Below are 14,534 nucleotides of genomic sequence, written 5' to 3' on the forward strand. Positions count from 1 at the left end.
AAATCGGGTGATGCTGAGGGGATTGGATTAGGAAATGAGACACTTAAAGTAGTAAAGGAGTTTTGCTATTTAGGGAGTAAAATAACTGATGATGGTCGAAGTAGAGAGGATATAAAATGTAGACTGGCAATGGCAAGGAAAGCGTTTCTGAAGAAGAGAAATTTGTTAACATCGAGTATAGATTTAAGTGTCAGGAAGTCGTTTCTGAAAGTATTTGTATGGAGTGTAGCCATGTATGGAAGTGAAACATGGACTATAACCAGTTTGGACAAGAAGAGAATAGAAGCTTTCGAAATGTGGTGCTACAGAAGAATGCTGAAGATAAGGTGGGTAGATCACGTAACTAATGAGGAGGTATTGAATAGGATTGGGGAGAAGAGAAGTTTGTGGCACAACTTGACTAGAAGAAGGGATCGGTTGGTAGGACATGTTTTGAGGCATCAAGGGATCACAAATTTAGCATTGGAGGGCAGCGTGGAGGGTAAAAATCGTAGAGGGAGACCAAGAGATGAATACACTAAGCAGATTCAGAAGGATGTAGGTTGCAGTAGGTACTGGGAGATGAAGAAGCTTGCACAGGATAGAGTAGCATGGAGAGCTGCATCAAACCAGTCTCAGGACTGAAGACCACAACAACAACAGGGAGAAAGTTGGTGATTGTAATTTTATGAGAAGATACTGCAGCAATGAAGAATGCCCTTGTTTCAATGTCTGCCACCCAAATTTGTATACCACATCCATGGCATTCTCTCCCAGTTCCCAATAATACAAAATGAGCTGCCCCTCTTTGCACTTTTTTGATGTCCTCCGTCAATCCTATCTGTGCAGCTCCCACATCGCACAGCAATATTCCAGAAGAGGACGAACAAGTAGTGCAAGTAGCCTCTTTAATAGACTTGTTGCATTTTATAAGTGTGTTGCCAATAAATCACAGTCTTTGGTTTGCTTTCCCCACAACATTATCTATGTGATCATTCCATTTTAAGTTATTCGTAACAGTAATCCTAAAATATTTAATAGAGAATTCTAGAACAGAAATAAATCTGCAAATGGCAAGCCCATAGGCTTGATATTTATTTCAAATAGGCATTTTATGTTTGTTCAGTTGACATTTCATGTCATAATATTTATCTAATGGAACACACACAACTAACTGTTAAGTATGATGCCCTTTTAAAACAGCAATCTCTAATGTTCTATCATTTGACAATGTATAAATATTTTTAATAAGAAAAAGAGATTTCTGATGTGGCAAGATATTCTACTTTTCAAGTGGAAATATTCTTACTTCCTCTCTTAGGGAGGTTTTTAAATTTATTCTAGACGAAGACCATTACCAATGTCCAGTATTGTTTATTTGGTAATTCAGACGCTCTGTGTACTCCTCCATCACCTATTATATGCTCTGTAGTGACCCATAATCTTTGTGGAAACATCATCTGCTAGTTTGTACAAGTGGTATGCTGACTTACAATCTAATGTTATCAAGGGCTATGGTCATTACAAGAAATAAAAGGCTAACAATATAAAATATTTCTCTGTATTTGGTAAAAATTTCTAGTATTACAAAAACAACAGTACAAACAATAGAAACAAGACAAAGTACATAAATTGATATGATTGTCAAATGCATTATATGGTAAGTAATATTCTCTGAAAAACCTCTATTCATTTCAACAATACTAATGGTAAAGAATGCTCCTAATTCCTCAAAGGAAGACCAAATATACATTTTAGGCATTAGTCTCACATTTCACGGTAAATGTCAAAAGAGGATACATGTGTGCATTTTCAGTTTTAGAGTATACGAAATAAATTTTCCATTTATAATATTTGCAGAAAAACTGTATAAGATACAGTACAATTACAAACGTATGGGATTCTACAGTGATTAGCACCATGTTTTCTCGCTGAAAATTATGGCCAGGAAAGTGTCTTCAAATTTTATCATTATCAGAATAGTTACACACATGGAATGTTAAACTTGTTTCACAACCTAATACAATACTGTGTGTTTCTAAATACAGCTTTAACGATAGTTCATGACCTACAACTTGCATAAGGCACTCAAGATCCTCCTAACTGATACACATGCACATTGTCACTGTCGTCACTATCATCATATTTTACTTTCAGTAGAATATCAAAATTCTACTGCTACACACTCCTTTGCTGCTTATTATTTAGGTACATATTTTTTGACTTTAGTCTACATTTTACGAACAATTTGTAGGAATGAGACAGTCGCAGATGATGTACTCTGTAAGTAACAAATGGCTCTCCCACGTTAACCTTCCTCCCCAAACCTCAAACATACAAGTCAAGAAATATAGATTGACTCCCTTCTATACAAGCACACACAGGTGCACGCACACACAACTTCAGAAATCTGAAACTGCACAGAGATTTCACTTGCTTAGTAAAAATTATTTCATCTTATGGACAAAAAGTAAGTGTTCTGGCATTCCTCATTATCACAATTTTAAGCTCAGGAAATGAGGACAAAGATGTAGTGGGGAATATGTTGGAAAAAAGAAAAACATACAAAAACGAAAGAGGTGCAATTTGTAGTTGTGGTCTAGTATTTTTGTCACCTGTTATTCTCCTGGTTGTAATTAGTAACAAGCAATTAATAATTTTAAAGTACCTCACATTACTGTTAGTAAAATAACTTATTAATCAATGATGAGTGATGTCTAATGCTCTTTAGAAGAAATGATAATTACAAAACAATGACTAACAGCACGAATGCAATTCTGATGCATTTCACAAAAGTTTGGAATTAGATTGGAGGACAATCTGTACGTTAAAAATTCTATCACTAATGCGAGATGTACCAATGGTCTGACTCTTAAGTAGCAGCACAAATTCTTGACAGTACTCTGTGCATCACGAGATAAATACACATTATTTCCAGCAACTGCGCAACACACTTTTAACAAAGTTTACTATGCAACTGGACAGTCTCCATTCAATATAAGACAAACATTTTACTGTACAAACCTGTACAAAGAATGCCACATATGTATTAAAAACATCAGGTGCTACCATTTTGGGCTGATCGCTTTAAAAGCCCATTGCTGGTAAGTGTTGTTAGGGTCACAAGGCAGAAGAGTCAAGTGCCCAGTCTGTGGGTGAAGAGCTGCACACTTTTTATGTACTCGATGCAACAGTGTTCGTGTTTCCTGAAACAAACGTAGCTAGTTACATATACTTCCATGCCTTGAATTAAATTAAATATATGCAACAGAAACATTCCACGTGGGGAAAATATATCTAAAAACAAAGATGATGTGACTTACCAAACGAAAGCGCCGGCACGTCGATAGACACACAAACAAACACAAACGTACACACAAAATTCAAGCTTTCGCAACAAACTGTTGCCTCATCAGGAAAGAGGGAAGGAGATGGAAAGACAAAAGGATGTGGGTTTTAAGGGAGAGGGTAAGGAGTCATTCCAGTCCCGGGAGCGGAAAGACTTACCTTAGGGGGAAAAAAGGACGGGTATACACTCGCGCACACACACACACACACACATATCCATCCATACATATACAGACACAAGCAGACGTATTTAAAGTTTGGGCAGAGATGTCAGTCGAGGCAGAAGTGCAGAGGCAAAGATGTTGTTGAATGACAGGTGAGGTATGAGTGGCGGCAACTTGAAATTAGCGGAGATTGAGGCCTGGTGGATAACGGGACGAGAGGATATATTGCAGAGCAAGTTCCCATCTCCGGAGTTCGGATAGGTTGGTGTTAGTGGGAAGTATCCAGATAACCCGGACGGTGTAACACTGTGCCAAGATGTGCTGGCCGTGCACCAAGGCATGTTTAGCCACAGGGTGATCCTCATTACCAACAAACACTGTCTGCCTGTGTCCATTCATGCAAATGGACAGTTTGTTGCTGGTCATTCCCACATAGAATGCGTCACAGTGTAGGCAGGTCAGTTGGTAGATCACGTAGGTGCTTTCACACGTGGCTCTGCCTTTGATCGTGTACATCTTCCGGGTTACAGGACTGGAGTAGGTGGTGGTGGGAGGGTGCATGGGACAGGTTTTACACCGGGGGCGGTTACAAGGGTAGGAGCCAGAGGGTAGGGAAGGTGGTTTGGGGATTTCATAGGGATGAACTAAGAGGTTACGAAGGTTAGGTGGACGGCGGAAAGACACTCTTGGTGGAGTGGGGAGGATTTCATGAAGGATGGATCTCATTTCAGGGCAGGATTTGAGGAAGTCGTATCCCTGCTGGAGAGCCACATTCAGAATCTGATCCAGTCCCGGAAAGTATCCTGTCACAAGTGGGGCACTTTTGTGGTTCTTCTGTGGGAGGTTCTGGGTTTGAGAGGATGAGGAAGTGGCTCTGGTTATTTGCTTCTGTACCAGGTCGGGAGGGTAGTTGCGGGATGCGAAAGCTGTTGTCAGGTTGTTGGTGTAATGGTTGAGGGATTCCGGACTGGAGCAGCAGATTCGTTTGCCACGAAGACCTAGGCTGTAGGGAAGGGACCGTTTGATGTGGAATGGATGGCAGCTGTCGTAATGGAGGACACCAAGAGTGTCTTTCCGCCGTCCACCTAACCTTCGTAACCTGTTAGTTCATCCCTATGAAATCCCCAAACCACCTTCCCTACCCTCTGGCTCCTATCCTTGTAACCGCCCCCAGTGTAAAACCTGTCCCATGCACCCTCCCACCACCACCTACTCCAGTCCTGTAACCCGGAAGGTGTACATGATCAAAGGCAGAGCCACATGTGAAAGCACCCACGTGATTTACCAACTGACCTGCCTACACTGTGATGCATTCTATGTGGGAATGACCAGCAACAAACTGTCCATTCGCATGAATGGACACAGGCAGACAGTGTTTGTTGGTAATGAGGATCACCCTGTGGCTAAACATGCCTTGGTGCACGGCCAGCACATCTTGGCACAGTGTTACACCGTCCGGGTTATCTGGATACTTCCCACCAACACCAACCTATCCGAACTCCGGAGATGGGAACTTGCTCTTCAATATATCCTCTCTTCCCGTAACCCACCAGGCCTCAATCTCCGCTAATTTCAAGTTGCCGCCACTCATACCTCACCTGTCATTCAACATCATCTTTGCCTCTTCACTTCCGCCTCGACTGACATCTCTGCCCAAACTTTAAATACGTCTGCTTGTGTCTGTATATGTGTGTGTGCGCGCGCGCGCGCGAGTGTATACCTGTCCTTTTTTCCCCCTAAGGTAAGTCTTTCCGCTCCCGGGATTGGAATGACTCCTTACCCTCTCCCTTAAAACCCACATCCTTTCGTCTTTCCCTCTCCTTCCCCTCTTTCCTGATGAGGCAACAGTTTGTTGCCAGCGCTTTCGTTCGGTAAGTCACATCATCTTTGTTTTTAGATATATTTTTCCCACGTGGAATGTTTCCCTCTATTATATTGATATCAGTAATTTGAACCCAACAATTACGTTTGTTATTATCACTGTTGCATTTAGAAATCTTTTCTGTCGTCTTATTTTCTATTTTTGTTCTTGCCAGTAGTTTCACTTTGTATTCACCTTCTCCTTTTTACCGTAATCTGCTATACAATTTTATCCCGCCTATATATACTTAATAATACATAACCCACTTCCAAACCATAACCAAAAAAAAAATTTTTTTTACCGCTTTCAACACTACCGCCGCTATAAAATCCACCATTTCTAGTTCACAAACAGTTCCTTTCACCTTTTAAACAACCATTTTGGCTAGTTCTAATAACTTTTGGCTAGTTCTAATAACTTTCGCTTTATTTCCATTTCCGTTTTTCCCACATCACTGATAATTTTTATCCGCTTCCCACAGGTTTTAACGTCATTATTTCTTCGCCAGACTATTGTTAGCCTCATTTTCATAATCTGCCACCACAAAACCACTGCTTTTAATATATTACACGCAGTTTTTTCGAAATTTTCCCGAATTTCTCCATCCTTTAACGTGTTTTGGCGGCAACACAACCACCTAACCTTTGTGCACATCGTTATCTACCAACCCAAGTCCAACATAGCCCAGCTGTAACCAACACCTTCTCACCTTTTTTCACACCAGATCTCCAGTTACTTTCCAGTCCACCTTTATCTCTCCCCCTATATTTTTATTTTCATTTTCATTTCAGCCTCATGTTACACTTTCCACCTTCTAATACCATGTCACCCTTACAACACCCACACAACGACCCCATTATGTTTTATTTACATTCCCTCCGCAAACATGCCTTCGCACTATCCAGATTACGCTCCCATATTCTATTTTCTCAGGCTTGTCTGACATTTGGCATTACCCCCAAAGGCCTCACACTTAAAGTTCCCATCTCTGGCTGCAACCCTTCTTTCCATCAGTCCCTATACCAGTTCCAAACTGAACAATCCATTGCCCTCACCCACCTAATCCTTTACCTAGACATCAACTCAGCCAATGAACACACCCGTCAACTCCTATCCTTAATAAAAGTCCTTAATCTTTCCTCTCCCACATCCACACCGGCTGTTCAGAGCATCCTCCTACAGGCCAACCGTAAATTAGAACAGCATGCCACCCTCCACCTCAAAAAACTATCCAATCTCCTGGTTTCCCACCTCCGGAAAGGCAACTCACTCACCCTTCACAACCTTTCCAGCAAACCTCAACCTCCTCTTATTGCACACCAACCCAGTCTCTCCCATCTACTCAATCTCCCACTTTCAGCTCCACTCTCTCCAAAACCTCAAAATTCCAATCAACACAACCTGGAACCACAACACCCTAATTCAGTAGTTAACCTTTCCTCCAAACCTCTCTCCCAATCCGAAACCTGTCCTATCCAAAGGCCTCACCTTCAGCCCCACTCCCAGATTCAACCAAACAGCCCTCGTCAAAGATTTACTGTCCTACACTCGTACTCTCTGCTGGAAATATCACTTTGCCACGAAGAAAAATGATCCTAATCCTACTCCTAATGATCCAACTCCCCAAGACACCATCCAAATTGAACCCTGCCTGGAGCAGTTCCGTCCTCCGTCGCAGCGGGACCCACCTCCTCTTCCTCAAAATCACCCTCTCCAAACCTTCCAGGAATTTCTGACTTCCAGCCTTGCATCTCAATCCTTCTTAAAAAAACCTTGATCCTACTCCCAACATCACCACTGCTGAAGCCCAGCCTATCCGTGATCTGAATGCTGACCGATCCATCGTCATTCTTCCGGCGGACAAGGGTTCCACGACCGTGGTACTTAATCGTCGGGAGTATGTGGCTGAGGGTCTGCGTCAGCTTTCAGACAACACCACATACAAAGTTTGCCAAGGTAACCCCATTTCCGATGTCCAGGCGGAGCATCAAGGAATCCTCAGAACCTTAGGCCCCCTACAAAACCTTTCACCTGACTCCATCAACCTCCTGACCCCACCGACACCCCGCACCCCTACCTTCTACCTAAAATCCACAAACCCAATCATCCCAGCCGCCCCATTGTAGCTGGTTACCAAGCCCCCACAGAACGGATCTCTGCCTATGTAGATCAACACCTTCAACCCATTACATGCAGTCTCCCATCCATCATCAAAGACACCAACCACTTTCTCGAACGCCTGGAATCCTTACCCAATCTGTTACCCCCGGAAACCATCCTTGTAACCATTGATGCCACTTCCTTATACACAAATATTCCGCACGTCCAGGGCCTCGCTGCGATGGAGCACTTCCTTTCATCACGCCGATTACCTGCCACCCAACCAAAAACCTCTTTCCTCATTACCTTAGCCAGCTTCATCCTGACCCACAACTTCTTCACTTTCGAAGGCCAGACATACCAACAATTAAAGGGAACAGCCATGGGCACCAGGATGGCCCCTTCATACGCCAACCTATTCATGGGTCGCTTAGAGGAAACCTTCTTGGTTACCCAGGCCTGCCAACCCAAAGTTTGATACAGATTTATTGATGACATCTTCATGATCTGGACTCACAGTGAAGAAGAACTCCAGAATTTCCTCTCCAACCTCAACTCCTTTGGTTCCATCAGATTCACCTGGTCCTACTCCAAATCCCATGCCACTTTCCTTGACGTTGACCTCCACCTGTCCAATGGCCAGCTTCACACGTCCGTCCACATCAAACCCACCAACAAGCAACAGTACCTCCATTGTGACAGCTGCCACCCATTCCACATCAAACGGTCCCTTCCCTACAGCCTAGGTCTTCGTGGCAAACGAATCTGCTGCTCCAGTCCGGAATCCCTCAACCATTACACCAACAACCTGAAAACAGCTTTCGCATCCCGCAACTACCCTCCCGACCTGGTACAGAAGCAAATAACCAGAGCCACTTCCTCATCTCCTCAAACCCAGAACCTCCCACAGAAGAACCCCAAAAGTGCCCCACTTGTGACAGGATACTTTCCGGGACTGGATCAGACTCTGAATGTGGCTCTCCAGCAGGGATACGACTTCCTCAAATCCTGCCCTGAAATGAGATTCATTCTTCACGAAATCCTCCCCACTCCACCAAGAGTGTCTTTCCGCCGTCCACCTAACCTTCTAACCTGTTAGTTCATCCCTATGAAATCCCCAAACCACCTTCCCTACCATCTGGCTCCTATCCTTGTAACCGCCCCCGGTGTAAAACCTGTCCCATGCACCCTCCCACCACCACCTACTCCAGTCCTGTAACCCGGAAGGTGTACACGATCAAAGGCAGAGCCACATGTGAAAGCACCCACGTGATTTACCAACTGACCTGCCTACACTGTGATGCATTCTATGTGGGAATGACCAGCAACAAACTGTCCATTCGCATGAATGGACACAGGCAGACAGTGCTTGTTGGTAATGAGGATCACCCTGTGGCTAAACATGCCTTGGTGCACGGCCAGCACATCTTGGCGCAGTGTTACACCGTCCGGGTTATCTGGATACTTCCCACCAACACCAACCTATCCGAACTCCGGAGATGGGAACTTGCTCTTCAATATATCCTCTCTTCCCGTTACCCACCAGGCCTCAATCTCCGCTAATTTCAAGTTGCCGCCACTCATACCTCACCTGTCATTCAACATCATCTTTGCCTCTTCACTTCCGCCTCGACTGACATCTATGCCCAAACTCTTTGTCTTTAAATATGTCTGCTTGTGTCTATATATGTGTGGATGGATATATGTGTGTGTGTGTGTGTGTGTGTGTGTGTGTGTGTGTGTGTGTGTGTGCGCGCGAATGTATACCTGTCCTTTTTCCCCCTAAGGTAAGTCTTTCCGCTCCTGGGATTGGAATGACTCCTTACCCTCTCCCTTAAAACCCACATCCTTTCGTCTTTCCCTCTCCTTCCCCTCTTTCCTGATGAGGCAACAGTTTGTTGCGAAAGCTTGAATTTTGTGTGTGTGTTTGTGTGTCTATCGACCTGCCAGCGCTTTCGTTCGGTAAGTCACATCATCTTTGTTTTTAATTAATAGAGGGAAACATTCCCCATGGGAAAAATATATGTAAAAACAAAGATGATGTGACTTACCAAACGAAAGCGCTGGCACGTCGATAGACACACAAACAAACACAAACATACACACAAAATTCAAGCTTTCGCAACAAACTGTTGCCTCATCAGGAAAGAGGGAAGGAGAGGGAAAGACGAAAGGATGTGGGTTTTAAGGGAGAGGGTAAGGAGTCATTCCAATCCCGGGAGCGGAAAGACTTACCTTAGGGGGAAAAAAGGACGGGTATACACTCGCACACACACTCACATATACAGACACAAGCAGACATATTTAAAGACCTTCATGACAATGGAAAGGCAAAGGTGGAAAAGAAAAGGAAACAGAAGGAGTAAAGGAAACATTTCAAAGTACTGCTGAGGACATGCACTAACAATAGGCACGTAAACAACACTGCGAGGGGGATAACCCCACTTACAAACGTCATTATGCCGTGGCCAACCACATTGTATCAGCATTGTAGAATGAGTAGGGTGAGGGAGGTGTCAGTGGAGTGAGTGAGGGGAGAAAGGTTGTGACGAGTACATGGAGGAGCTGCACTGTTGTGTGTGTGTGTTTTCTGTAAAAGTTAACTCTTAAAGGAGGACGTTGTCCAAATATGTACGACCATTTTCAATTTCATTTATATTCCAACTGATGGCTCAGAACAGTACTTAGTATTACAGAAAATCATAATACTTAAAACAGCAGTGGTTGGCCTACAACATATGAGTAATTTTCTTTATCCTTGCTTTAAACAATGTCATATAGTCTATGAAAAACACAGGCATATCCCAGGAAGCTGGATCATGAACATACCACTAGGGTAGGAGGAAAATCAAAATCTTAATGGTGTCATCTTGGGAGGGATCTGCGATTTAACCCCCCCCCCCCCCCCCCCCCCGCCCCCCCATGCACTGCTCCTCTCCCTTAGGTGATTGTTTTGGATCACGGACAACTGCCACATTATAAGGCACACACACGATTCACATTCCATACTTGGATTATTCATCACTATATTAAAAAGCCGAGCGAGGCGGCGCAGTGGCTAGCACACTGGACTCGCATTCGGGAGGATGACGGTTCAATCCCGCATCCGGCCATCTTGATTTAGGTTTTCCGTGATTTCCCTAAATCGCTCCAGGCAAATGCTGGGATGGTTCCTTTGGAAGGGCACGACCAACTTCCTTCCCCATCCTTTCCTAATCCGATGACCTCGCTGTCTGGTCTCCTTCCCCAAACAACCCAAACCCTATTAAAATCTCTGTGCACACAAGGCTGCCAACTGTCAATAGCACAAAATAAATCACATATTTCTACATCTACATTCTGAAAACCACTATGAGGTACACTGCATAGATCACATCCCATTGTACCTGTTATTAGGCTTTCTTCCCATACCATTCACGTGTGGTGTGCGGGAAGAATGACTGTTTCATTGATTGCCTTTGTCTGCAGTAATTGTTCTAATTTTATCCTCATGATCCCTATGTGAGTGATACTTAGGAGACTGTATGTTTCTAGAGCCGGTTCTTGAAACTTTGTTAACAGACTTTTTTTTTGGGATAGCTTACACATATTTTCAAGAGTCTTCCTGTTCAGTTCCTTCACTCTGTGACTCCCTCCCACAGATCAAACAAATATGTGACCATTCTTGCTGCCTTGTGTGTATACTTCAATGTCACCTGTCAGTTCTACTCGGTACAGGTCCCACACAATTGAGCAATATTCTACAACCGGTCGCTGCAAGTGATTTGTAAGCAATCTCCTTTGTAGACTGACTACACTTCCCCAGTGTTCTACCAATAAACAGAAGTCTACCTCCTGCTTTACCCAAATCTGAGCCTATGTGATCATTCCGTTTCGTATCCATACAAAGTGTTACACCCAGGTATCTTATAAGAGTTGGCCCATTGAAAGTGTGACTCACTGGTAAAGTGCACAATTTGACATTTCTGAACATTTAAAGCAAGTTGCCAATCTTTGTACCACTTTGAAATCTTATCAAGATCTGACTAAATATTTTATGCAGCCCCTTTCAGACAGTGCTTCATTACAGATAACTGCATCATCTGCAAACAGTCTGAGATTACTATTAATGTTGTGTGCAAGGTCATTAATATACATCTTGAAAACATGAACAGCAAGGGTCCCAACACGCTACCCTGGGACACCCCCAAAGTTATTTCTACATCTTAAGATGACTCTCCATCCTAGCTAACATGCTGCACCCTCCTTACCAAAAAGTCCTCAATCCAGTCACAAATTTCACTTGGTACCCTTATGATCATATTTTTGAGAATAAGAGTAGGTGGCGTACAGAGTCAAATGCTTTTCGGAAATACTGCATTTACCTGACTGCCTTGATCCACTGCATTTACCTGACTGCCTTGATCCAAAGGGTCCAGTATTCATACCCAAGAAAAGAGTGAGTTGGATTTCATATGATCAGTGTTTTGGGAATCCACGCTGGTTGGCACCGAGGAAATCACTGTGTCAAGATACCTCATTTAAGTGTATATACTCACTCTGTCATACTGCCATGGACCGTCCACAGTGCCTAATCGACAGAAGACAAGTTTAAGGCCTTGTGAATCTGCCTCTATGCAACGTTCTCCCACACCCAGCTGGCCTTTGGTGTTCAGCCTCATTAACTGCAAGAAGAAGAAGAAAACAGATAACTTAAAGCTATTTTGCACCAGTTGTACTGGACACACACACACACAAACAAAACTGTTTCTCGCATGTAAGTTAAAGTTAATAAGACAGTACATTCCTTTATGATGTCATGACAGCGGCTCATCAGACTGCACAAGATGAATGTCACATTTATGTATGTTCATTTTGTAAGTTGCTAATTGCTTAGTAGCTAGCAATAAGGGAAAATATCCTTTAAATGCTCCAAAGGATGAAAGTAACAGTTCACCACCGATTTCCCAAGATTATTCAGTTCTATCGATATGCCATACCATATACCAAGAATCTTCACTCTAAAAAATAATCCCTTTCATTCCTCCTTGCTCTAACTGCACTGCTGGATACACATGAATACATTCATGTATGGCAACAAACAAAGGCAGCCTGTCAGGGGCTACATTTCATTTAATGCAAACAACTCCAACACAAGAATATCATTGGCCTGAACAGTGCCCTGCTGACTAGTGGGACACATTGCTTCAAAGGGTTTTTATAAGATTTCTATCCTATCACTGCCAATGTGTACCATGACTCACTAGTACAGGTCTTTTTCATGCTCCATCATCCGATGGTGGTGTTCCAGAATCACTGCTAATTTTTATGATCCATGACATTTGGTAAAGAGAGAGAAATGTATGGGGCAGGTGCTTCTCCATCCCAGTAATGAGGTAGCAATTATGGGCAATATATCTGGTCACCATTTGTTGTTGTCCAGCGTTGAACTGGTGAATTATTAACTGCAATGTGACCTGTCTACAGGTTGTTACAATCCGAGTCAATGGGCACTACTGACATCGATACAGTGTTACCCACAATAATCGATACTGACATCCAGTTTCTTGCAAACTGATAGGGCTCAAAGTGCGCCACAGACATGATGGCATGTTAAAAGCCACCTCCAAATGGAGCGTGTCAAGTGTCACAAACCTACAACTTGACTACCATCAAATAAATTGGTACTGTGTGTTTGTTCATTCCGCACTCTACTGTGACTTTCACTGTGGTAACAGATGCACACCCGCTCCAAAACACAGCAGCTATCTCTAATGCAATTGTTGAAGAAATGTATTTAGTGATTACATAAAAGCACAATTACCAATGACTGGCACAGAAAACATCTTGCAAAAACACACTTGGGATGCAATGATTAAGCCCTGCCTCTTCTAAATAATATCTATGTCTAGTGTCACTGATTGAAAGCACATTCTTGGAAGAAACCATATGATTAACTAATTTGTTCAAACCAGTGTGTGCTTGTGTTGTTACAAGTTGTCTTTATGTTGTGCCCACGAATTGTTTTGTTTTGTTTTGCTTTAGGGTGCAAAAAACAACTGGGGTCATACGCGCCCAAGTCAAAACTAAAGAACACGAACAAAGAGTGGAGTTAAATGACTATGCGTCTGTTCCTATGGACAGAATAGGAGACAGCTAAAAACAGGCATGTGGAAAGAGCGCTAGAAAAACACCATACAGTAATGGAGGTCCAAAACTAAAAATTAAATGGCCTTCGCCATATTGCTGTGGCAGATAAAAAGTAAAACGTGGTTGACAGCCCGCACGTCATTCACTAAAATGGCTGATAAATTGGGCAGCAAACCCAAGCTTGATAATAAACATTTAAAAATAGGGCATGGTAGCAGGAAGTGGCAGACAGTTAAAATTTCTGCGCAATGTGAAAAAAGTGGTGGGGCAGCGCCACTGAGCAAATGACGATGGCTAAAAAGGCAATGCTCAATACGCAGCTGAGTTAAAATAATCTCCTCTTGGCGGGAGGGCCAAGAGGAGGTTGTCCAAGGTGCTGGGAGAGGCTTAATAAGCTGAAGCTTATTCCCATTGGTGATGCCAAAGGGACACCACCATGTGACAGATGGCAATGCAGAGATCAGTGGAGGGAATACAGGTACTCGTGGGCTGAGGTATGAGGATTGCAGCCTTGTCAGCAGCATCATTTCCTGGCAGACCGACATGACCAGGGACCCACAGAAACATGACACTGGCTCCACCAACAGTGAGCAAGTGAGAGGTTTCCTGGACTCACTGCACTAAGGGATGGCGGTGTACAGCGCACGTAGACTGTGAAGGGCACTGAGTGAGTCTGAGCAGAGGACACAATTGGAAAGGCTGTGTCGCTGGATGAACTCCGTGGCCTGATACAAAGTGAAGAGCTCGGCTGTAAATACTGAGGAGTGTGCTGGAAGCCGATATCGAAAGACACAGGTGCCAATGACAAAGGCACACCTGACCCCACGGTCAGTCCGAGAGCCATCAGTGTATACAAAGGTACTACCGCGAAGTTCCATGCAAATGTCGTGAAACTGGAGGCAATAGATAGAGGTTGAAGTAGTGTCCTTAGGAAGTGAATAAAGGCCAAGGTT

The 14,534-nt window shown here is 43.5% G+C and overlaps 1 protein-coding gene across 1 annotated transcript in view; it reads right to left on the minus strand.

The window, feature by feature from the left end:
* Positions 1-1,518: 1,518 nt before the first annotated feature.
* LOC126194849 (N-acetylgalactosaminyltransferase 7) overlaps positions 1,519-14,534 on the minus strand; it is a 92,389-nt gene continuing 79,373 nt past the window's right edge. Inside the window, exons 11-12 of the mRNA XM_049933196.1 lie at positions 11,991-12,116; positions 1,519-3,185 (exon numbers count right to left, since the gene is read on the minus strand). Coding sequence (XP_049789153.1) covers positions 3,045-3,185; positions 11,991-12,116 — 267 coding nt within the window. The 3' untranslated portion in view covers positions 1,519-3,044. The remainder of the gene's footprint in view (positions 3,186-11,990; positions 12,117-14,534) is intronic.

This window comes from Schistocerca nitens, chromosome 7 (genome assembly GCF_023898315.1).
Source record: "Schistocerca nitens isolate TAMUIC-IGC-003100 chromosome 7, iqSchNite1.1, whole genome shotgun sequence".
Taxonomy (NCBI): Eukaryota; Metazoa; Arthropoda; class Insecta; order Orthoptera; family Acrididae; genus Schistocerca; species Schistocerca nitens.